Genomic DNA, 24364 nt, shown 5'->3' with positions numbered 1-24364 from the left:
TAGCCAAATAGGCCAAAGGGATAGATATCTATAGCCACCTCTAAGTTCCCATAACAAGAGCCTGGGAAATGTGTTTGTAAAATTTATGATACCCAAAACAAAGACGAGAAAACATCTAAAGTGCGTTGAAATTGAAAAATAGCTCATTGTGTTTCATTTCCACTTCATTCCACTTTCTGTTTTAAGTTTTAGTCATGAGATTTTTGTATCAAAATTTAATATTACTGTTAATACACGTTGCTTCAATGAAGGCTGTTTCATTCCATCGTTCCAGCTGATGTTAGTTGTTAGTTGTTGGGTTCTAAAAGTTTAATTTCAACATTTTAAGCACGCTTCATTTTATTTTGCTTTTTCCTTCTTACTTGTTTCATTCCATCGTTTCAGTTTATATATTAAGCTATAGCTGTTTCATCTCATCATTGAATGCAACCGAAGTTTAATTTAGCTACTTCGTATTTAACATACTGTATTGTGTTTGTTTCATTCTATAGTTCCAACCCATCGAGTTCCAACATATTTTTGCTATACAGTTTATTCCGCCATTCCATACTCAGTTTTTTAGCTGTAGTATTTAGTTAAAGCAAGCTCTGCTTGTACTTATGCCAATGTTCCATTCCAGTGTTTCAAAATATTATATTTGTTTCCCACATAAAATCTTCGATATTATTAACTTCAAGCTTAATAAGGTGATCACAAAATGTTTCTTTTCCGCACGTTTTTTTTCTTGAATGAGCTTTTTTCTTGTAAGATCCAAATATTTCATTTCACTGTTCCATTATCGCAATACAATTTTATTTATAATTTTCTCGCGGTTCTCTTTGATAAGGTCTTATATAATGTGGGCAGTGTTAATCAATTTCTGGCATTTTGCAACACTGGAAACTAAGAATTTCCTCATCCTCTCTCTCTCCCTCTCTTCCACTGCATCTCTGTCTCTATCCAGGAAGGAACATCAGCATGGCATACACTTGAACGGGGCACGTTCTGCGAATTATCGGACTATCGAATGGACACAGCCGCATGTCGACCAATTATATACGATGTACATGCAGGAGCCGCTCAGCATGCAGTGCAACCGATCCGATGGCCAGCGCTTTGAGGGACGCAACTGGGAGGGCGTGGCACCGACGCCAGTCCAAATCAAAATACCCATCCATCGGAAGCTCTGCCCCAACTACAATCCTCTATGGCTGAAGCCATTGGAGAAGGGCGAATGCGATTTGCTAGGCGAGTGCATCTACTAGGAGCGTTGAGCAATGAGCAAAGCAAACGGATACGCAATTCCAATTACGTATTTCGGCAAACGGGGCGGGGCATGAACACATGGCACTCACACGCACACACACACGCACACACATACTTGAGTCGCGGCATGCGATTACAAATGGCATGCTTTTGGCAGCGGGTTCGTTAGGCCCTCTCTAAATGTTCTTTTCTCTATTTTTTTTCTGTTGTTGTTTATATAGTGGTATTTGGCGATTGTCATCAGGAACATCAGCATCAACGCTTAGTGTCAATTGAAATGGCAAAGACAAAAGGTTGGCGGGCGGGTTTGGGCAGCAGCCAGTGGAGGAGGCGGAGGAGGAGGGGCAGGCGGCTGGGTGTTGGGCAACCAAAAAAACTTTCTTTAAATAACTAATGAATTGTTGGCCTTTGAAATTTGCCGACTGGCTGCTGGCCCCGGCTTGAAGCGGCAAATGACACAAAAGGAAAATGTAAAAGAAATGTGAGGGAGAAAAGGCAGCAGAGAAACAAAACAAAATAAACGAAATGCCGTAAGGAAAATAAATGGAGAAGAAGCTGCTGCTGCTGCTGCTGCTGCTGCTGCTACAAAAGCAAGCGACAGCGCGCCGGAGGCCACGGACTGAAACAGTTTTCAATGCAAGCTAACGGCCCTGTTTATACAATATAAATGAGTCAACTTTTGAGCCTGTCGAAACGAGTGTAAGATAAAAAGGCCGCCCTGCCCACCTGTCCACCTGTCCATCTGCCCATACCTACCCCACACACCTGCTCACCAGCCAGCTCTAATTACCAGACATCGAGTCAAGTGCAACTTACTCGCTCTTTGCCATTTCAATTAATTTTCTTTTATTTTTTTTTTTGGATAGCCAACAGCCAGGCATGTGTCCAAAGCGATTGCCACACGCTATCGATAGTGAGCATTTATCGATATTTGATTTTGGTATATCAAAGTTTGCTTCTAGGTTAGGGTGAGAAATGTGAGTTGAGATGGATGGACTGTCACTGCGTCAATGCATGATGAGCAGTCGCGGAGAGAGTGGGTATGAATGAGTATAAGATGAAAAGAGTATAAGAAGAAATGGGCATAAGATGAAATGAGTATAAGTGCAGAATAGAATGAGCTAAAGTGTGTATGAGTCGAAATGAGTATACGTTCAGCTGAGCATGAGTGAAAGTGAGTATAAGATCAGCTGAGTGTGAGCTGAAGTAAGTATAATATCAACTGAGTATGAGTGAAAGTCCGTATAAGATCAGTTAAGTATGAGTTTAAGATCAGCTGAGTATGTGTGAAAGTGAGAATAAGTTCTTCCGAGTAGAAGTTGAAGTGATTATAAGTTCTTCTAAGGATGAGTTGAAGTGAGTATCAGTTCTTCTGAATATAAGTCGAAGTGGGCATAAGATCAGTTGAGTATGAGTAAAAGTGAGTTTGAGATCAGCTGAGAATGTGTAAATGAGAATAAGTTCTTCCGAGTATGAGTTGAAGTGAGTATAAGATCAGCTGAGTGTAAGTATACGAGTGTAGAAATGAATATAAGATGAGTATAAGAGAAGACTAAGAGTAGTGATGACTTTGAATACAGAATCGATACTTACAGATCAAATAGTATCGATAGTTATACAGTTTCAATTTACAGTGAGAATGTTGTGTATGTTTGACAGCTTTCGACTGCTTTTGAGAACCTTCCCGTGCTTCAAAGTTATTGTTGTTGCTGTTCCTGATGATCAATAGCGACTTTTGGTAAATTTTTTTTTTTTTTTTTGGTAAAATGAAAACACAAATGAAAAAACCAAAGATGATAAAAATAAATTTGATGTACACAAAATACATATGCAGAAAACATTGAATGGATATGTCTAAGTGTAGCTACATACATATATATTTAAGATGTGATAATTGTTCTACGGCTAAACACAAAAACAAAACCTATATATGTACTAGATGGAAATTTATATATAAAACAATGGAAACAAAGAAAACTAACCAAAAAAAAAAAAAAACAACATAAAAAATTATATATACATATATATTATATATAAAATGGAATGTATACAAAAAGTATCTAATAAAAAATGACCACCATACCAGAAAAAATGTGTGTTTTTTTAAGAGGAAGTAAGGAGTTTTCAGCTTTTAACAAAGTTTTTTCTTTTTTTTTTTTTTTTTTTTTTTTTTTTTTTTGGAGTTGCAGAACTTTAAATTGTATTAAGAAAATATATGTTTGATATTGATGAAACAAATTTTATTGAAAGGAAAATGTTATAACATTTATGTTTAAATTCAAAGGTAACAAATTTAAGATCTGAACATGTTTTTTTCAAGATACAGCAAATATATTTATATCAAATATTTAAAAAATTTGAAGAAGTTTTTTTTTAATAAAACTCAGATAAAGTTGAAGAAATAAAAAGGTTGAAAAATGTTTAATTAAAATAAGAATTCAGTTGGGCTTTAGTTTGTTTCATATGTCGTAGAGACTTTGGCTACATATATTCTACAGTGGCTACCAAAACTAATCAAGACACTTAACTGTGATGAAATCTGGCAGGGCTTTGTCTACCCTTTCCATCTGACGGAATTGCAATTGACTGAAATGCATGTTAAAAGCTTTGAATCGTTTGCTAAAAGTTTGCACTGACTGATACATTGCTGCTGGCCGCCTTTGGGCCGGGTCTGCTTTGTTCCATTCCATTTCATTCCATTTCGTTTCATACCAATCTGTCTGCATATTTTAGCCTTCGATGCAGCATTTTAATTGATTTTCAGTTTTGTGCGACGAGAAGGAACGCCGTTTGCCGTTATGAAAGTATTAAAAACGGTTGCAATCCAATTAAAAGTTTTTTTAAACGAAATCATGCAACAAAAAAAAAAAACCCCAGACACACTCACACACGTACACAACCGCACAGAAATATTTTAATATTCATTGGCGCGCACAAAGCTGCAAAAAAAAACTAAATAAAAATCGTATATAAAACGTTGCAAAACATTATTTACGTTTATTTTTTTGTGCTCTTCTAAAGGGCATCATAATTTGATCATTAGCATTGTAATGTCTGAAGGACTTATGGGGTATATATGCTAAACAGGAAGGCGAAATATCTATACATAGATATATATTGTGAAAACTATTTTCCATCTCCGTTGCAATGTTTATTCGACTTTGCTTAGCTATAATTAACCAACTGCTACCAAGCCTAAAAAGTATCATATACCTTACTTTCTATCAATCTTTCCATCGATCTATATTAATCTCTCTATCAACTATCCCATCAATCTATATTAATCTCTCTATTCCAACTATGTGTCAATCGATCAAATAGTCAATCAATATATCCATCAATCTATATATTAATCTATTTACCACCCTATATATCTATCAATCAATCAAATCAATCGATCAATCTATTAAGCAATAAAGCGATCAATCAATTAATCAATCCATCAGTCTATCTATGTACCCAGCAATCTATCAATCTCTCTAAAAGTATATCTATCAATCTTGCTAACTAGCTTTATATCAATCAGTCAATCTATCAATCTATTTGACTTGAATTTTCCGATCGTTAGGGTATTTCAGACTCGACTTCTCTTTCTAGTTTAGTTTATTCTTTTTGCTTTACAACCCCCAAACTAAATTGGAATCCGTGCACAGCTATTACGGCCCCGGATACGTATTTTATATGCACATTTAATCATTGCACTCGCCTTTTAAGTGGCCCTGGAACTCCACTTAAAAGCGAGCAGACTCCACAGAGGGTTGTCTCTTTAGCGTTATTTTATGACAGATTTTTAATGGCAATAGCCTCGTAATGCCCCAGCTCTCAAACTATTTTAATTTGAAGTAGTTTCTGGGGCTTGTCGTAAAGAGGCCAGATTTCAAGTTAACAAGTTAAATAAACGGATAAAGGGCGTTAACAGCACATAATCACTTAATAAGCTGTAAATTGTGAGCTTTCCTAACTGTGAGATACCTTGTCAAAACAACAAAAGATGAGAAAATGATCAGTAATTAGCAATTTAATATATATATTCTTAGATTGAAGTATTTCCAACTCTTTATATATAGGGTATGTAGAGCCCTGCTTAACAAGTGCAGAGCCTGGATATGCATATTTAATAATATATCAAAATATATATGTATTATAAATATTTTAGAGAGCTTTCATTATGTTTCATTTTATTTCATTTCATTTTAATTTGTATGGCTTCATAATAAATTGTTTCTGCTTATTATTATATTATATATTAAAAGCTCTATAAATATTGGCATTCAAGCAGATAAGCAGCTTTCAAGCGCGAAGCTGCGATAGAAAAGACACAAAGCGAAGGTTAGTAAAGTTATTTTTAGACACAGCAGAGAGCACGATGCATGATCGGGCGCGGCGTAAATTTGCTCTTCGCTTTGTAGTTATTTACCGTTTTCTAAGCTGTGCTGCTTGTATTCGACGACGTTGACTTCGGCGTCGCTGCTTTTTGAAACGAGAAGTCAGTTAGCTTTTGTAGCTGGTCCATGCGACAGCAGTGGACGACGCCATATTGGGGTACCAAATGCAGCTGACCAAAGAGGCTCTCCCTCAGCCAGGGTATCTCGGCGCAAATGTCCGCACAAAACGAGCCAAGCTCCGGCACAGTGTACTGCAAGCAAGAGAGCGGACAGCTTAAAAGAGAGGCAAAGAGAGCGTGAAAGAGAGCAGAGAGTGGGATGGCTTACGTATGGTGAATTGTGCGCGACAACAACAAACTCATCAGCGACAGTGCCCGTTGGCTGGAGCGCTCGAACATGCGCCCAGATGTGCTCCGGCACAGGCAAAGGTGCATTGCCTGCGCTATCCAGCAGCAGCAACGGACGAGTGGCATTGCAACTTTCGGCAATGGGCAGCGTTGCCACGCCCGAAAGGCCTAAGCGCACATCAAACTGCCCTCTGTAAACAGCATCATCTGCATGGTTGCTGGCAACGCGTAAAGCGTTCAGCCAGTTCAGCCAGTTGCCCGTGCGCAGCGCGCGCATCCATACAATGCTCAGCATATCGCTATAGCTACTTAGTTCTTTGTTCAGCGGGGCATCCTGCAGCAGGCTGTCGTATTCAAACAATTTTCCGTCGTACAGCGCGCCCAGCTGCTGTTGTCGATCGATCATTTGCTGGAAGTCCGTCTTGGTGGGAAAACTAAAGTATTTGCTTAAGCTGCCCAGATAAGTGTCCAGCTTGAGTCCGTCCAACTCCTGGCCCGTCTGCCTCTCAAGCAGCACATTACGCGGTGCATACGCCAAGTAGCTGATGAATAGCAGCCGCGAGGAGGCCAGATCGAAGCACACACCCAACTTTTTAACATCCGGCAGTCCATTAAGCTTGTAGCCGATGATCAGAGTCATTGCGTCGGCAGCGCAGCCGCTGAGACTGCGATTGCTTTCATATAGGGTTTGAGTGAAGCCGGCGCTGCACGCGACTGAAGCGCTTCTGTGCTGCTCTATTATCTGGCGATCGTCCAAATAGATGCCATTCTCACTACACAGCAGCTCCGTTGTATCCGCATATACCTTGATCGGCTGGCCACTATACTGAGAGATGCTGATGCCTGTGGGACAATGGATGGTGATCGACTCGTTTGGTGACAACTGGATGTTTGTCAATGTGTGCTTCACCACAGCCGTTTTGCTGCCGAACTTTTTCACCACGATCGGCCTCGGCTCCCCCACAAGCAAGTCGCAGACAGCCAAAGCGCCCGTCACGCTCAATAGCAGCCAAACCCAACACGTCCGCCACATCTCAACTCACAATTCGCACTGATCGCTGTACGAGCTGAGACTTGCTTGAGAAGAGCGTCTGACGCGTGACGCGAGTGTTCGCTTGTATTGTAATTATGTTTTTTTCTTTCGAAGAATCATTCTCACTCATTTCTTTTTTGCAGATTAACTTTTGTCTCGCGCGCTTCCGACTGCATAATGCTCGCTGAATCAGTTTTTCTAAATATCAAGAGAGTGAGTCCGCAGTAACGTTACTGTTCAACTGTGGCACATGCGAACGCCACAAAAGGATGGATATACATATACTATACTATACTAATCCATATTTCAATTTTTGGCTTCAGTTGTGGCGAAATGCTTTTCCGCTTATACGGACAGTCAGACGGACGGATTGGCGAATGGATGGACGAAGGGCCAAACGGCCGCACAGACGCTTGGACAGACGGAAGGACAGACAGAGAGAATAACGGATGCACTCGACGGACGAATAGACGAAGAGACAAGCGGACACACTCGACGGATGAATAGACGGAAGGATAGACTGGGAGAGGAAGTGATACACTCGTCGGACGGATAGACGAAGGAAGTGATGAACGAATGAATGGATAGACGAAAGTACAACAGAAGAAGAGACGGAAGGACAGACGGAAGGGCGAACATCGCACACAACCAATATACTCTTCTCACTTCGTGAACGAGCATCACAAACTAAAAATAAATTGCCCCAAACAAAATAAAGAATAAACAACTGAATAAATTAACAAATCATTCAAAGTCATAATAACAAGGGGAATCCCAGCTTCATTGTGTGCCAAGCTGTTCATATATAACATGCTATAGCTTCTATATATATATATATATATATATATATATATATATATATATATATAAAGAAATATTTGATATTATTAACTATAGTGTAGGAAGTCTATTGAAAATATTTTAGATATATGAATCTAAGACTTTGCATAGTTTCACTAATGTATCTATTCGATATGCTATCAATTAAGCAAAAGTCAAGTGAAGCCCGTACATGACACGCTCAAAGACATGTCAGCTACGCTGTCATTGCGCTCAAAAGACTTACAAATTTGCAGTAATAATAAAAGTTTGACCATATAGTCGGCTTATAGTAAGGCGATTTTCCATGCGATTCAATGATGGACCACTGAATATTCGAGCGATTCCATTAGCGTTATTTGATTAACCACATGAAGGAAGATAAGCGCTGGCAGCAGTCAACCAGAGCGTGACCTGTACAAAGCTTTATATAGATTTTACATACATAGACACATGTGTGTGTGCGTTTGAGCGTGTGTGTGTGAATCAAAATTTGTGGTGCGGCAAAAAGTCAAGTGGCAACACGCGTAACGCAGCGAAACGTTCAAATGAATACGTGAGAAGGCGTTGCAAGGCAGCCATACGCACACTCTTACATGTGTGCGTGTGTGTGTGTGTGTGTGTGTGTGTGTGCGTGCGTGTGTAATCGCCTTTTTGGCTGCCTGCCATTGCATTTGCGCACACGCATGCAAAGCACATTTAATCAAGCGACTCGTGGCGCCTGCCCCCTACCCTCCATTTGCCGCTGCTGCTACTGCCACGCCTCCCTTTTTGCTTACTGTTTTCAGGACTTGAGTGAAACGTGGAACTATGCGATGCGTGAGAAACGTGTGTGGCTGCTAGGGGCTAGGGAGGCTCAAGGTTGCAGGTTGAAGGTTGGGGGTGTCATCATTACAAGTCTGCCATCATTTTCATTTTCATCAGCATTTGGCTAAAACATTTATCTGCACACCAATCACACACACACACACACACACACACACACTACATAATAACAGCATTTAATGTCAGAAACTTTTTGATGTGCTCTAATTTATATACAAAACCCAAGCAGACAGCGAGTTGAGACTGTGCGTCTGTCTGGCACTCTGGCAGCACGGCCAAGATGATGCTCGCATCTGTCTGGTAACGCTGTCACCTTGCCCGGTGACTCCCCTTCCCCATCGACGGCTGCAGCTGTTGACGCATTGTTGGCTCGTTAAAGAAAATTTGTTTTCACGCTTGATGGCAAATTGGGCGCGATCCACGCCCACGCCCACACACGCACAGACCGCCGCCCCCTCCATCATACCTCTGCACTTGACTTTGGTATGCTGTGCATTGGACCCGTTAATATTTCATATGTCAACGCAAGCAACAAACCCTCTCCCTCCTCTCACTCTGCACCCCTACCCCATCCACTCCCCATCTGCCGCGCTAACATCCATTCGCTTGTTTTTTAATGTGGGGCATTCCCCCATTTCATATATTCCTTTTTTTTCGTTTGTTCTTAAGCGTGGCCTTAAATCGCTTGTGTTTAAAAAATTTGATTATGTGAAATTCTCATGCGGGGAAATTAAATTTATACACAGATTCACAATTTTTGGTGCCTGATTGTTGTTGGTGTTGCTGTTGCTGTCTCGCATTTTCATTTTTTATGACGGCTTTTCCGCATTTGCAAGCATCAAGCAGAAAAGCGGCGGAAAACAAAAAAAAAACAAAAATCGCGAACTGGGCGCTACTGCCAGATACCCTGTAATTCGGTTACACTAATAGATGCTTTGCATTTTCTACATAGCATGGGAACCGGGAACAGAATCGCACTCAGATATCATAGCTAGACCCAGACAGTCTGGATAGGGCATTGGCGCTAGGAGAACGCTCGGACGTCACAAGACGATTTAAGACATACGTGATCGGACTTACAGTATATCATAATTGTAATATATATATATACTAAATTTATATTTATTGTCTAAAGATTTTTCTAAATATTTCAAAAAAAAAAAAAAAAAAAAAATAAAAAATTATAGCTCTAACAGAGACTAGAGAAATCATAGTTACAAACATATTTTTTCTTATAAAATATATCGATTTTTTCCTTTGTTTTTAATCTACGGGAGTAGTTTATAGTTGTTATATATTATTTTTTATTTTTATTTATTTTTTTTTATATATTATATTATTTTGTTATATATTATTTATATTGCAAATTTTAATTTGAATAGTTAGTTAGCAATACTTTTTGAACACATCTCGTTTGTATAAAGATTATGCAGATAAAAAGCACTTCATTATAACTAGCGACTCACTCAGAAGACCACTCTTGTAGCTCAATATGTATTCAGATGCAATTATTTCTATCTCATGTGTGAGCACACCATTCAGCGTGCACAGCAAGTTTACAGGGTATTTGATAAAGAAAACATGCAAGAAATCAAGAACATGCGACTGACACATTCAGTCAGCCAGCGAAATTAAGCTACAACGGCTTCAGTTTCAGCACAATCGTTACGCTCCTTAAATACCCAATAAGAATGTTAATAGAGCCATCAAAATACGACGTAAAATCTTAAGCGGAATTTCGCAAAGAATGTCGTATAAAACAGTTCATGGAAGTTCGTTTCAAAAATTCAAATTTTATTATTTATATAAGTTTCAGAATTTTGGAATTCAACTTGTGCATCAGAGCTTATTATTAAAAAAATATATATTATATATTATTATATATATATATATATATATATATATATATATTACCTTAATATATAATATATATATATATATATATATATTTTTTTTTTTTTTTTTTTTTTTTGATCTTTTAATTATCTATATGATATATTATTTCATTTTTAGTTTTTATTATAGTTTATTAATATATATAATATATATGTGTGTGCTGTTTGTTCATAAAACTAGTTTCAGAGACTGAAACTTTTGAAGAAAACTTTCTTCTTTATTTAAAAAGCTTTAAAGCTCACATTCAAATCAGATTAAAAAGCCAATATGATATGTAAGTATTAGTATAATTTATTTTTATTGTTTTATTGATTGTTATTTTGTTATTTTTTTTTTCATATAACATATTTTTTAATAATTATACTAATATTTTTTATTATTATTTTTTAATATTATTTTTCTTATTATTTTTATTTTTTATTCTAAATTTTTATTATTTTTGCTTGTGGATTTTTTTTTATTACATTTTTATTAATATTTTATATTGTTATTTTGTAATATTATTATTTATAATTATTTTTGATTAATATTTTATAATATTATTTCTTAGTATTATTTCTTTATTATTTCTTATAATAATTTTTTATTATTATTTTTTATTAAAATTATTATTATTTTATCATTAAAATATTTTATTTATTATATAAACGAATTTCAAATTAGCAAATTCTAATTTCAGCTTATTTATTTTGAGCTCTTTGCAGGGTATTCGAAGGTCTATGCGTGACTTGCTACTGATTTCCTTATTTGCAGTGTGTGTTAAGCGACTTAAAACAGCTTAAATGCTGTTGCTGCTGGTGCCGTCAGCTGAGAAGGAGGCGGTGACTGTGAACCGGAACTGGGTCTGGGTCTGGGTCTGGGCCTGGGCTCGGGTCTGCCAAGAAGAAGAAGACGAAGAAGACAGGAGGCACGGTACACAGTACATGGAGTATGGCATACACAAGGACATAACATCGTCACCGTCATTGTCATTGCCATTGTCATTGGCATTTGCGCTTTAAAGGACAACGGCTGGCAAATGTTTGCGATTTATGCATAATTTATGCAAAAAGAGACACAACAACAATTTGACATTAATCAGTATGCTTTATTGACTTGACCCACGCACACATACACATACACGACAAAGGCGAGAAAGGGAGACAGATCAATGAGAGAGGGAGATTGTGTGTGTCTGTGGGAGGTGGACAGGCGCGAGCGTTCCTCATGACGTCTGTGTTGGCATCGTGCTTGACATTCCCCATAACTTAATCAAGAAATTCTTTATGCATCCAGCTCCCCATATATTCCTTCTCCATACCCTCGAAAAATGCATGTGGCAGGCTGTGTTGGCTTGTGTGTGTTTGTGTAACAGTCAGCAAAAGGCAGGCAAGCGACTTGGCATATATCTCAATTGAAATCGATAAATATCGATTTTGATATTTTATTTGCGTAGAAGACTTGAAATATGATATGTAAATCGCTGTTTCTATGCTAAGCTTTTCGAATTGCAATGCACATATTACCGATAAGTATCGATGTTTAACTTTTCACATCCTATTGATGTATATATATATGTTATATGTTATGTGTATATTATCAACTATGATTATTCCCATTTCACATACTATCGATAAATATCGATTTTTATATCGACTCCTTATTTTTATTTTATTTAAAAAAGGATCATCAAATTTATGTACGAATTATGCTCTAATTCAGAAAAATTAGTTTTTCATGCTCATCGTTAGCTATGTTAATTTCACGACAAATCGATAAATATCGATTCACTACACATGAGCTAGAGAATTATTTGGCTTGTGGTATTCACATATATATATATATTGTTACAGGGTATTTTGCAGTCGGGCAATCTGTCGGTCGACGCCCCCGTTCGTTATGTGCGGTCTGTCGTCATCTCATCAATGGCGTTAATGTCCCTCGTTTCTATTGTGGCTTCGTGCCTTTTGTTTTCGACAATGAATGCGACTTTGACATTCCGTTGCCTCTTTGCGGTCCATAATTTTTTCCTGTTTCCTTTTGTCGCAGGAATTTTAATAAAATTCTCTAGTAAAAAATGCTTGACAGCCATTTCTTTATTAATGAATACCTGCAGCTATTTCTATCGGCAGGTGAGCCGCTGCACGTTGCATTTGACATTGACTTTGACACGCTGTTTAATAAAGCTATTGAGCTTTTCTATGGGCTCTTGTTAAGCGTGGTTGCGAAAGGGTCAACTAAGATGGAGGCAAATGGAGAGAGAATGAGAGAGAGGGAGAGACAGAGAGAGAGAGAGAGAGAGTGAGAGAGATTCAAATGAAGTGGGAGTTGGATGAAGGTCAATTGAGTAAAGGTAATATTAAAGTAATGAAAATTTTAATAAGCTCCAAGGAAACAGAGTCAGAGTAGCATGATATTGATTTACGTTTGTCTATAATAGAATATGATCTCATAGACAACAAAGTCTTCCTGTTAATCACAATGTAAAGGCTACAAAAGTACTTAAAATCTCTTAATATTCGGTTAAATGATTGGGAACAAATACGTCACGTTACGTGACTAACAAAAATGACAAGCCAACTCAACTATTTACGGGTCGATCAGGAATGTAATATATATATATATATATATACATGTAAATACATATATATATTCGCTCTGTCTACTGTTTGAATTGTTGCCAAGCTATTGTGCTGGCTGCTTGTACGCATATTGCTATATCCATTGGCAACTCTGGCTAACGAACCGAACCAATTACAGCTGAAAATATGTATTTACTACGCCTCAAGTCGACGACACAAAGTCCACGTAGCGTTGCCCAAATAATATCAATATTTACGTATATATGGATATAAAAATAGGCGAAATTTAATCAAAACAAATAATAACGTTTAAGCAGGGATAAGCGCGCGTGAAGATACCCTGTAGCTGGATTAATGCAATTTATAGATAAGTTATTAAAGTATACGCATCGATATAGGGCTAATATTAATAGGTGTGATGATACTATATATATATTGCTCATTAACTTTTGTGTTTATGTTGCGATTATTACGAAACTCTCAGAATATGACGAACGTATATGAATAAGCTTACATGATAAAATTCATGTATGTAGATCTAAGCGTTAATGAGTTCAGTGAAACTGGAGTATAAATATTATGAAATATCTTTTAACTTTATGTTGCGTTTGTTATGAAACTCTCAGAATATGACGAACGTATATGACTATGTTTATATACCAAAATTCATGTATGCAGACCTAAGCGTTAATGAGTTCAGTGGGATTGGCGGAGCAATATTATCAAATAACTATTGGGTTTACAGTGCGTTTGTTATGAAACTCTTAGAATATGAAGAACGTGTATAACTAAGCTTATATACCAACATGCATGCATATAGATCTTAGAGTTAACGAGTTCAGTGGGACTAGAGGAGGTATATTATCATTTATTTTTATAAAAAGAAGTTCTATACTTACAACTATGTACCTACTTTGGTTGCTCTAGTTCCAAAGAACGCTCCGTTCACAGCAGATAGATTAAGCATAAATAGATTAAAAAAAAATATATATATTATGTTAAAATAAGTCGGAAATATTGCAGTCTTTTACAATGTTTGTTATTTATGTTAACTCAAATGCATAGATCTACTGCTGTGAAGATTATCATATAAACTTAATAGCTGCCATGAGCCCAGCACCTCTTCAATCTCTTCACTTCTATAAGCACAAACGCAGTCACTAGTTGAGCATGCCCGCTTCTGATAGACAGACTGCGAGGGCAGGCCAAGCGGACGCCAAATGTGCATTGAAAGGTAATTAAAAAAATAAAAATTAATAATAATCAAGAAAAACAAAAATAAATTTCTTTATTGTCAATTGGGCAATGCTCGATCAATCGAATGTTTGTTTAGTTGCGTTTGCGCTGGCCAAGCGAACGGATCGACCAAAAAGTATCAAAAATCCAAATCCAAATCAAAACCGGAATCGGAGTCGGGAGTTGAGTTCCGAACCAAAGCTTACGCTGTGCGCTGCCTATAAAGCACCGCATTAGACAACAGCAGTAGAACAACAACAACAACAGAGCGACAACAACAACAACAACAATGCATTTGTATGTGGCTTTGTGGGTTTGTGGCACGCTTTTGGCGCTGCTTTTGGGCTGGCAGCAACGCAAATGTTGGCGCCTCATTTGGCAGCTGAACGGCTGGCGGGGCGTGGCACAGCAGCCGCTGCTCTGGTTTCTGCTCTGCATCAATTTGCATCCGAACAGTTGAGTAGCTAGACGCGTTGTGCTTAAGCCAATCTCCTCTGACTCTCTCTCTCTCTCTCCCTCTCCCTCACTCTTGTGTGGAAAGGCATTCTGGACAAGGTGACGCGTCTGCGTGTGCTCTTCCAGCGCCCGTTGGCCATACTGATCGGAACGCGCGCGCTGCTCTATATAGACGATCCAGCGGGCATGGAGTGCGTCTTGAATGCGCCCGAGTGCCTGGACAAGACCTTCATGCAGGAGGGCTTCTTTGCCCGTCGTGGCCTGCTGCACGCGCGAGGTAAGCCACAGCCGGATTGAGCTAGCATTTGTTACGTCCTCTACTATGTCTGCGTTGCAGGTCAGAAGTGGAAGCTGCGCCGCAAGCAGCTGAATCCGGCCTTCAATCATAACATTGTCATCAGCTTCTTCGATGTGTTCAATACGGTGGGCAATCAGCTGGTGGAGCAGTTTGCCACACAGTCGCATCTGCACGGCGCGGCGGTTCGCTTCAAGGATGCCGAGGATATGCTCAGTCGCGCCGTCTTGGAGGTATCCTGCCGTGAGTAAAACACGCACACGCACACGCACACAAATCGCTTAGCCCAATCCCAGTTAGCAAAAGTAAAAACATTCCAAGTGTCTGCGGCGACGGCGACTGCGACACGTTTGTCCAGTTTCCATGCAACTCACGTACGCGGAACCCATTGAGACACAGCCACATAGACTCGAGGGTCAGCACCGAGTCTTGGCTGCAAGCAAGAACTGCCTCTGGCCAGCTGCGAGCGGGCGGGGCATCGATATGTCGATAAATTATGATTAGCCTTATGCAGAAACTAGTCGATTGGCCATTGATTGCTTCTGCATTAGCACGAAAATCTGTTATGAATCGGTATGCAGTCAGCATAAGGCGTTGGCAGAGGGTGCTTCCAGATACCCTATAAGTTAGTAAGTGGACCCCAGTCTGTCACCCATTGATAAGTAGAGTTGTTCTAGCTCGTCAGTAGATACCCTGTAGAAAAGAGAACTAAGGTGTTTGAATAGCTGATATGCCATAATACCCTATGCCGATACCCTGTATATCAGTTGTGAGTATTATACTCGCTATGGGCATACCCTATAAAAAGTAAAACTGCTCTAGCTCGTCATATCAATACCCTATAATAAATTAGTTGGTTATAGTTCGACTAGAAGGTTGTAAATACCCTGTAGAACAGAGAACTAAGGTGTTTGAATAGCTGATATGCCATAATACCCTATGCCGATACCCTGTATATCAGTTGTGAGTATTATACTCGCTATGGGCATACCCTATAAAAAGTAAAACTGCTCTAGCTCGTCATATCAATACCCTATAATAAATTAGTTGGTTATAGTTCGACTAGAAGGTAAGACTGATCTAGCTTGACTAGAAAATACCCTGCACATATTAAGACAGCTCCATGTCGTCTGAAACATATGCCATAACAAGTAAGAGCGTTTAAGTTGAACTGGAAGATACCCTTTATACCATATAATAGTCAGCTGATCGGACTGGGAGATATCCTCAACGGTCGATTAGCTTTAATACCCTGTAAAAAGTGAGATCATTGTAGATACTCTACAATACATAATTCGCTCTAGTCCAACTAGAAGATACCCTATAATATTGAGTTGACTCAACTTGGGATATACTATAATAATAAGAAGTCGCTTAGAAAATACCCTGTAGAAAGAAAGATTGACTCAGCTGGTTTCGGAGATACCCTGTAATTAGTAAAAGTGCCAAAGGTCGCTGTAGACCGTAAGAGAAACTCTACAAGAAGTAATTAGTTTTTGCCCAACTAGCAGATACCCTGCATAACATATTATTGAGAGCTGAACCGACTTAGAGATATCCTATAACAAGTACGATGGCTTAGAACATACCCTATAGAAAGTAAGCGTGATTAAGCTCGTTTGAGATACCTTGTAAAAAGTAAGAGTGCAACTTGGCTGTAGCCAGACTACAAAATACCCTAGTAACAGCAAGAGTAGTCAAATGAAAGTTGTAAATTTGATTTGCTTGAATTGATTTCCGACTTCTATGGAGGTGCCCCTTGGAGCTCAGCTTGCAGTCAACTAATTCTCAACTAAACTTGGTTAATTCAGCTTTGATAGCTTGGGGCATTTCGAGTCTAGGGCCAAGCTGTCTGTCGAAATCAGTAAACTTAGTTCAGTTCCATTGCAACGGATGAGTGGAAGCCATTTGGCTTTGCTAACTGAAATGATTATGAAATGTGTCTCAATAATTCGCTTTGATACGTTGCCAGCTATTGAAGCGACATGTTCCATTAGCAAATACCGTTAGCTCAGACACCTGCGGCCGTGAGGCTTACGCCTTGGCTGCCAGCGCAGCAATTTGAAGGCCAAATGTAATTACATGAGATTTGAGAATTTGCTGGCTACAACAGTTAGCGCTGCCCATTAGCAGTTGGCTAGAGGCAAACAGGCAGCCAGACCGCCGTGTCTTAGGTGCTCTAAAGCTGAGCACGAATTATGCTGGCTTTGCCTTGCTGCTGTCACCTGGCAACATTTGAATGTCACACACGCTGTCGCCCTCTCGCTCCCTCTGTCTCTCTGTCTGTCTCTGCGGCTTAACACCTCGTTAACTTTTATTGCAGTCACCATTATGGGAACACCGACGAATTTCACGCAGGCGGATGACGCACACATCGCCACCACCTACAAAAGGTGAGTGCTGTCCCAGTGCTGGCAGCTCAATCGACTCACACTAATTTCACTCTCTCTCCCTCTGCTCGCTTTTGAATAGGCTACTTGAAATCTCGGCCATTAAAATTGTGAAGCCCTGGCTGCAAATCGATTTACTGCATCGCCTTTTGGAGCCGCAATTGTATGCAGAGGCCGCGGCATGCAACCAGCTGCTCGTCGATTTTGTGGCACAAATCGTTCAGCGCAAGCATCGCAATTGGCAGCTGCGCAACGCCCTCGACAACGACGACGATGTGCCCTGGCAGCGTCGCATCTTCATCGAGCAGATGTTCCAGCTGGCCGCCAATGGCGAGCTAACCCTGCAGGACATCGAGGACGAGGCCCAGTCCATGGTCCTGGTGGTAAGTGGCACTAGCCCCAGCCAGCATTGGCAATGCCTCAATTTATGATGCCAACGACATCCTCTCATAACTGCTCTCATCTCTTGCGATCAGCGATAAGGAATAAGGCATCTGTGTTAAAATTGATTTTGGCTAAGCTTGGCCTAGTTCTGTGAGCTGCCATAATTATTGCTGCTTTAGAAATACCCTGTAATTAGAGAAGTGAGGTGTGTCAGGACCCATGTGACTTAAGAGTCATATTTAGTTAATCAATTTATATATTTTTTGTCTATTTGTTTCATAGAACAAAATATATCCTTTGGCCATGGAAGTGGGGTATATCAGACATAACGAGTCGGAAACTTACAGCTGGCTTATTATGTATCTCATTCTCTCCAGGAGAGCTCCTTCTATCTCTCCCTCTCTCTTCTTTTTTTATTCATCTGTTTTTCTGTCTCTCTCTTTCTTTCTCTTGCTTTCTGTATATCTTTTGTCTTTCTCTTTCTTTTCTTTTTTATATATTTTTATCATTCTTCCTCTCTCTCTTCTATTAATCATTCTTTTCTTCTTCTTTTTCTTCTCCTTCTCGCTGTCTCTTCTTTTTCTTCACACTTCCCCCCATTCTCTCTATAATTTTTTCTCTTTATTTCTCCATCTTTCTCTATCACTTTCCTTTTCTAAATATCATTCTCTCTTTCTCTTTCTAACTCTCACTATCTCTATCATTCTTTCTCATACTCTATCATTTTTTATCTTTCTGTCTCGCTCTAAGTCTCTGTCTCTCTCTGTCTCCCTCTTTTCTATGCTCTTTTCCATATTCTTTGGCATATTGAATATACCCAGAACATACCCTATGCATATATGTATTGGATACATATATGTAGAGCTATCGTAATTCTTTTTTATACATTTCTCTCTCTCTCCTCTTTTTTTATATATTTTATTTTTTGATATAGTCTAAAGCTTTTCTGATCTAACTCAGTTTTATTACCCATCCTCCAGCTCTTCATCTATATTTGATATTCCTCTTCGACATATATCTTACATCTAGTGAATTCATATTTCTTTTTGTCGCTTTTCAATGATATATAGGGTATCTGTAGTCGAAAGCTTCACTATGTCCACATCTATCTGGCATCTCTTTTTATGTTCTATATCTTCATCTCTTTCTCGCTTTTTAAACATATTCCTTTCTCTCTCACTTGCAGTCCTTCGAGACCGTCTCGAACAGCATCATGATCGCTCTGCTCTGTTTGGCCACGCACAAGGGCGACTGCCAGCAGCGGCTGCGCGCGGAAATTGAGAGCGTCATGCCGCATGGCAACGACGTCAGCTATGTGGGCGTGGAGCATCTGCAGCAGCTGCGCTATTTGGATGCATTCGTGAACGAGGCGCTGCGGCTGCTGGCGACGGTGCCGATGAACTTGCGGCATGTGAGTCGCGACTTTCAGCTGGCGGGTCGCGATGCGATTGTGCCGCAGAACACGATCATTGCGCTGGACACGTTCAGCATGCAGCGCGATGCCGCCTGGTGGGGCGAGAAGTCCATGCAATTCGAGCCGCAACGCTTTCTGCAACATCAGCAGGAGCTGCAGCAGAGGGAGGAGGAGCAGGAGCAGGAGCAGCAGCAGCAGCAGCACCAATCAAAGCACACACAGCGCCGACACTCCTACAGCTTCTTGCCCTTCTCCAAGGGCCTGCGCACCTGCATAGGTAAGTCTGATTGGCCATTGGCATTAAGTGCTCAACGCTGAACAACGCAATTGCTCGTGGCACAGGTCGCCGCTACAGCTTCTTCATCATGAAGGTCTTTCTGGTCAAGCTGATAGCCAACTTCGACTTCAGCAGCGATCAGCAACTGGAACAGCTGCAGTTCGTTGAGGGCATCTCGCTGAAGTTCCGCAACGCCGACCAGATACACTTTCAAATACAGCCACGCCAGAGTTCATAAGCTAGCCTAATCGGAGTCAACAATGTTCCAGCGCAGCTCTGGCAATCTGAAGGCTGTCAACGTGAACAAATCTCAAATCGAAATTCGCTTCATTTTCAGCATCGGTTCTAGTTGTCTGTTCTATATGTTTGCTAAATATCTTTTCTCTATATTTTTTCTACATTCTTCTATCATTAGATTAGCTGTAATTTCTTAGCAATCAAATTTGCTTTGATATGCAAATCATTTTCCATTTGCTTTTGTATTGTTTTTTTTTTTTTTTTTTATTTAAGCAAATATAAGAAGTCATCGAAATGTGTTTATTATACAATAAGTTTCTAAGCAACTCTTTGGCTCTTTTTCTAACAGAGATTCTAACTGACTCTCAGGTAGCTTAAATCATTTTCATGTCAGATTTAGTTTGACTCAGTTTCAATTCAACTTTTGTAGCAAGCAAGACAAGTTTCCAGACTTTATGGAAATTCTAGAAAAAACAAAACAAAATAAATTTTATATAATATAATTTTTATAATATAATTTTTTATAATATAATTTTTTATAATATAATTTTTATACAATATAATTTTTATATAATATAATATAATTTTAATTTAAAAGAAAATCTTCCCGATTTTTATAGATTTATTTCTTTATCTTTTGCCGAAACTGACTTTTCAAATGTCAAAATGATTTTTTTGTGTTTCAAAACTCAAATTTCAAACTAAAATTTTAATTGACTTTATTTGGCTTGAACATGAAGTTATATATAGATATATGTTTCTTGTGTGATTCGATTGCGATTCAAAACTCCGAAGAGCGACTGCTGCTCTGAAAACTCTTTTCAGATTAATTCTCTCTAGGGCACAAGTGTTTCTTACTAAGTTCCCATGCCCGATCGTGTTGACATTGGGAAGAGTCGAAAGCTCCTTGATCCATCAGGAGTTCATCGTTATGCTTAAGTCATGTCTTCCTTCTACAAGCATGAAGCTTAAGTGCTTGAGCTAGTCAGATACTAGATATGGTAACAGATCATCATCAAAATATGATAACGATTCGATATACAGAATAAGTACAAGGCTTATGCTAAAATATCGATTATGATCGATTTTTAATTCAAGAAACAATTTTTTTTATGTCGAAATTCCAGTATCAATAAGAGATTGAGGCAAATTATTCTACAGATAAATACCAGAAAGTCGCCAAATAACTCTCTCACATTCCATTCCAAGAACGTTGCTCAAGTCGAACTCATCGATAGTCAATGCATTGATAGTCGATCACAACTCTTTGTTGTTTCATTGCTTCTATTTTTTGTTTAGTTTTATTGTAAAAGCTAAATATATCGTAGAACAAATGGCTTAAGCGCTAATTGGGCTAAACTAAACTTGTAGAATTTGGGGGGCGACGTGATGTTGGGGGCGTTGTTTAGGCGTTCTCTTTGGCCACGAGCTGCAGGTCCAGCTTGTGGAGCCGCTGGCGCAAGCGATACTCGAAACGCTCCTCGAGCCGCCGCTCCAGCTGATCGGAGGTCAGCTGCAGCTGCTCGGCCGTGAGCTCAGCCTGGTGGGCGCGTCGTTCACTCTCCTGCAGTTGCTGCTTCAGCTTGGTCACCTGCCGATCGAAGTCTTGCACCTGCTGCGTTGAATGCTCGAATGCCCGCTCCACGCAGTGCAAGTTCTGGGCCGCTGCGTCCAGCTCCGATTGCAGCAGGGCCTGGCTGGCGCGACTCTCCTCCAGCTGCTGTTCGCTGCTCGTCAGGCGCCGGCAGAGCTGCTCGGCTCGCTGGCCGCTGTACTGGGCCGTGCGGTCGGCCTCCTTCGCCTGACGCTCCAACTTGGCCAGCTCCCAGACGAGCAGCTCGATCTTCTCCGACTGCAGCTGATCGCGCTGCTCCAGCGCCTTGCGCAGCCGATCGCTTTCGTTGAGAGCGCCGCGGGTCTCGCTCACCGTCGCCTGGTGTCTGGCCACGCGGTTCAGCGCCAGCTTCAGCTCATCCTCCAGCTGCACATTGCGCTGCTGCAGCTCCATGTAGCTCTCCTCCAATTGGCCGCGACGCTGCAGCTCTCGCTGCAGCCTCTGCTGGCAGTGGCTATAGTCCTCCTTATAGCGATCCAGATCATGCTTGGCCAACTGTATCTTATGCTTGAGCGTATCCAATATGAGGCCCTGTCGGCTCAGTATCGACATCTTTTACCGATTCGCTCGATATATTCCTGTACATATATACTACACATGCAGACATACATATATACTCATACATATATATGTGTGTGTGCGTGCGTTGCTCGATGTTGCGCGCGCTTGTTCTTCCTGCTGCTGGCTTGCTGCATACGACTGAATCTATATTTGTTTATCAATATTAATGTATATAAATATATATATTTAAATATATATATATATATATATGAACATATATATATATATATATCTTTTTGTATATTTGAATTGTATGACTCGACCAATTAATAGCTTGGCTTGCTTTAGCAGTTCGATTTGAGCACAAGGACATTTCAGCTAGAAAATCCTTTTCACTAATTTCCCTGCTATTTGAATTTGTGTGCTTTGCATTGGAGTCTAGCGAAGACTTGAACCAAGTTGGCAAGTTTGCAAGTTGGCTGCCAGATGGCGCTAACGCGCAGCTTTTGCTTGTGCAAGCTGCTGCTGAGCTTTGCTTAAGCTTAACAAAAGCTTATTTAATTAAGCTATGAAACTTTTGATAAAGAAAATATCTGTAATGCATTTTAAAATTAAGCTGGATTGTGAAATCTTATCTAGTTGGAAAGCTAACAATATAGCAATATTGCAAATGAAGCTTCGGTACAAATTTATCATGCTAACTCGATAGCTCATTTTCCTAGTATCGATAAGAATCGATCAGTTTATTTCGTTCTCCCAAAGCGCAGCTTAAATGCCACAGAAAATATGGAACTAAGACTTACGCTCTAGATAGCCGTAATATCATAGAATTTGAATACTTGAGTTGATAGAGATTTACGTTTGTTTATAAAAGTACAAATATTTATTTGGGATAAAGTCAAATATATAAGCCATAAAAACTCTGCTAGCTCGAATTATTTTAGAGACTCGTTGAATGAGAATCTGAACAAAGCGTGAAACCATGTCAGTCCTTGCCTTCTGGGACTGGACTGTACCTATCTGTAAATTTGGATCAACTAACAAAAATATAAAATTGGAAACCTATTTTGTTTTCTTTTGTATCGGTATCGGCGCGGGAGTGTCCTTCGCCTCACCTCCACCGTGCTCCTCGTCGGAGTCGGGAACGAAGTCCTCCCTGATGAATTTGGAAAACTCTTCGATTGATTCATTTGTGTTGACTGGTGCAAAGATTTCCCTCAAGTCCCTGCAATCCTTGACGGTTACGGTCGACCAATTATCCGGCTTCATGTGGTAGAGACGCACCAGTCCGCCCGTATAAGTATCCAGATAGGTGGCATGATAGATGCTGCGCATGGCCAGTCTGTAGGCCTCTTCATCGCCCATGTCATATTTGTAGAACGAGTCGAGGATACCCAAGGCACAGTTGCAGCCACTGCCCACCGAGAAGAGATGGCCCTCGACGCACTGTCCGTCGGAGTCCACGTAGACGAGCTTCGGTCCATCGAAGTCGTAGCCGGCTAGCATCATGCCCATGCATAGGCCCATTCCTTTGAACTTGTAGGCAATGTTGCTGAGGATGCGCGCTGCCGAGATGACCGACATCGGACGGCCGTAGTTCAGCTCGTGGAGGCGGCATTCCACTGAGAGCACGCGATCCCAGTAGACACAATCGGCAGCGCCGCCGGCTATCGTGCCCAGGATTCTCCTGTCCACGTGTATCACTTTACGCATATTCTGCGAGGCGATGAAGTTGCCATTGGTGCCACGTGAATCGGCGCACAGCAGAATGCCGCCCTTGTACTTGAAGCCCAGCGTTGTCGTCCCATGCGACATCTCCAGCTTCATGTTGCCGCGCCTCAGCAGCTTGGCGAGCCGCTGCTTGGGATTATCGAATGGCGGCGCGAACAAGGAGTAGGGGTTGTCGAACACCGTTAGAAATCTATTGATCTCTATGTCTGCATAGGCCTCGTTGGCATCGTTAGACGGCTTCATGAACTGCGCCTTATTTATGCCGCAAAGTTGTTCTAGCGCCATCTCTTGGCCGATTTCTAAGTCTACAAATTTGCCGCCCTCGATGATATATATATGTATATATATATATATATATATGTGTATATGTATATGTATATATATCTATATATATATATATCTATATATATATATATATATATATCTATCTTTATATATATGTATATATATATAGATATATATATTTATTTTCGAACTTGCAACGTGTTTTTTGGTGTTGCCTTGAGCTCTGTAAGTTAGTAACTGAATTTGCTAGAAGCGTTTGAACTTTCTCGTTGAGAATGCTGGCAAGCCTACTACAATTTGTTTAATGCTAAAGGCTAAGTCTATAGTCTCTATAGAACCTTGCCTAGGGCATGGCTCCACTCAAGTCCAGGTATATAACTTGTCATGCGTCGAATGACTTTGCTGAGTTGGTTGAGCCTCTGTCTCTGTGAG

The 24364-nt window shown here is 40.0% G+C and overlaps 4 protein-coding genes, 1 long non-coding RNA gene and 1 pseudogene across 6 annotated transcripts in view; 3 read left to right on the top strand and 3 right to left on the bottom strand.

Moving 5' to 3' along the window:
* The window catches only part of LOC111598821 (tyramine beta-hydroxylase), a gene marked incomplete at its 5' end in the record, with an annotated part of 32648 nt that extends 30878 nt beyond the window's left edge, over window positions 1-1770 (top strand). Inside the window, one exon of the mRNA XM_023314251.2 lies at window positions 944-1770. Coding sequence (XP_023170019.1) covers window positions 944-1244 — 301 coding nt within the window. The remainder of the gene's footprint in view (window positions 1-943) is intronic.
* Window positions 1771-5437: 3667 nt separating this feature from the next.
* LOC111598836 lies at window positions 5438-7021 on the bottom strand. Of its 2 annotated transcripts, XM_023314274.2 has the most exons (3): window positions 5958-7021; window positions 5663-5881; window positions 5438-5547 (listed from the first exon to the last, which is right to left on the bottom strand). In XM_023314274.2, the coding sequence occupies exons 1-2, from the start codon at window positions 7008-7010 to the stop codon at window positions 5669-5671; spliced, it is 1266 nt and encodes a 421-aa protein (XP_023170042.2). In that variant the 5' UTR covers window positions 7011-7021; the 3' UTR covers window positions 5438-5547; window positions 5663-5668. The 2 variants fall into 2 exon arrangements, with proteins under 2 accessions (XP_023170042.2, XP_023170041.2); XM_023314273.2 differs by having other exon boundaries at window positions 5438-5881.
* A 42-nt stretch (window positions 7022-7063) lies between these two features.
* On the top strand, window positions 7064-7662 carry LOC115482963. The gene is made up of 3 exons (XR_003944184.1): window positions 7064-7099; window positions 7154-7223; window positions 7334-7662. It is a non-coding gene; the product is annotated as an uncharacterized LOC115482963 (long non-coding RNA).
* A 6955-nt stretch (window positions 7663-14617) lies between these two features.
* On the top strand, window positions 14618-19816 carry LOC111598859 (probable cytochrome P450 318a1). The gene is made up of 7 exons (XM_023314301.2): window positions 14618-14802; window positions 14889-15080; window positions 15141-15341; window positions 17422-17491; window positions 17571-17871; window positions 19059-19563; window positions 19629-19816. The coding sequence occupies exons 1-7, from the start codon at window positions 14637-14639 to the stop codon at window positions 19799-19801; spliced, it is 1608 nt and encodes a 535-aa protein (XP_023170069.2). The 5' UTR covers window positions 14618-14636; the 3' UTR covers window positions 19802-19816.
* Window positions 19817-21205: 1389 nt separating this feature from the next.
* LOC111598854 (tropomyosin-like) lies at window positions 21206-21967 on the bottom strand. Its single transcript, XM_030223476.1, has one exon. It carries the CDS (start codon window positions 21965-21967, stop codon window positions 21206-21208), a length of 762 nt encoding a protein of 253 aa, XP_030079336.1.
* Window positions 21968-22809: 842 nt separating this feature from the next.
* LOC111598841 lies at window positions 22810-23994 on the bottom strand (annotated as a pseudogene).
* Between the last annotated feature and the right edge of the window lie 370 nt (window positions 23995-24364).

The sequence above is a fragment of the Drosophila hydei genome, unplaced genomic scaffold, assembly GCF_003285905.1.
Source record: "Drosophila hydei strain 15085-1641.00,03,60 unplaced genomic scaffold, DhydRS2 tig00000215-arrow-arrow-pilon, whole genome shotgun sequence".
Classification (NCBI taxonomy): domain Eukaryota; kingdom Metazoa; phylum Arthropoda; class Insecta; order Diptera; family Drosophilidae; genus Drosophila; species Drosophila hydei.
Note: the sequence above shows the minus strand (reverse complement) of the source record. Positions and strands in the feature narration are given on the sequence as shown.

What these genes read in the sequence shown, in the direction of transcription:
- LOC111598836 (XM_023314273.2), bottom strand. Translation starts at nt 7,010, where the DNA reads ATGTGGCGGACGTGTTGGGTTTGGCTGCTATTGAGCGTGACGGGCGCT. An exon ending in TCGCGCACAATTCACCATAC is followed by an intron (nt 5,882 to 5,957) that starts GTAAGCCATCCC and finishes TCTTGCTTGCAG; the next exon opens with TACACTGTGCCGGAGCTTGG.
- LOC111598859 (XM_023314301.2), top strand. Translation starts at nt 14,637, where the DNA reads ATGCATTTGTATGTGGCTTTGTGGGTTTGTGGCACGCTTTTGGCGCTG. An exon ending in CATCAATTTGCATCCGAACA is followed by an intron (nt 14,803 to 14,888) that starts GTTGAGTAGCTA and finishes TTGTGTGGAAAG; the next exon opens with GCATTCTGGACAAGGTGACG. An exon ending in TGGCCTGCTGCACGCGCGAG is followed by an intron (nt 15,081 to 15,140) that starts GTAAGCCACAGC and finishes TCTGCGTTGCAG; the next exon opens with GTCAGAAGTGGAAGCTGCGC.
- LOC111598854 (XM_030223476.1), bottom strand. Translation starts at nt 21,967, where the DNA reads ATGTCGATACTGAGCCGACAGGGCCTCATATTGGATACGCTCAAGCAT.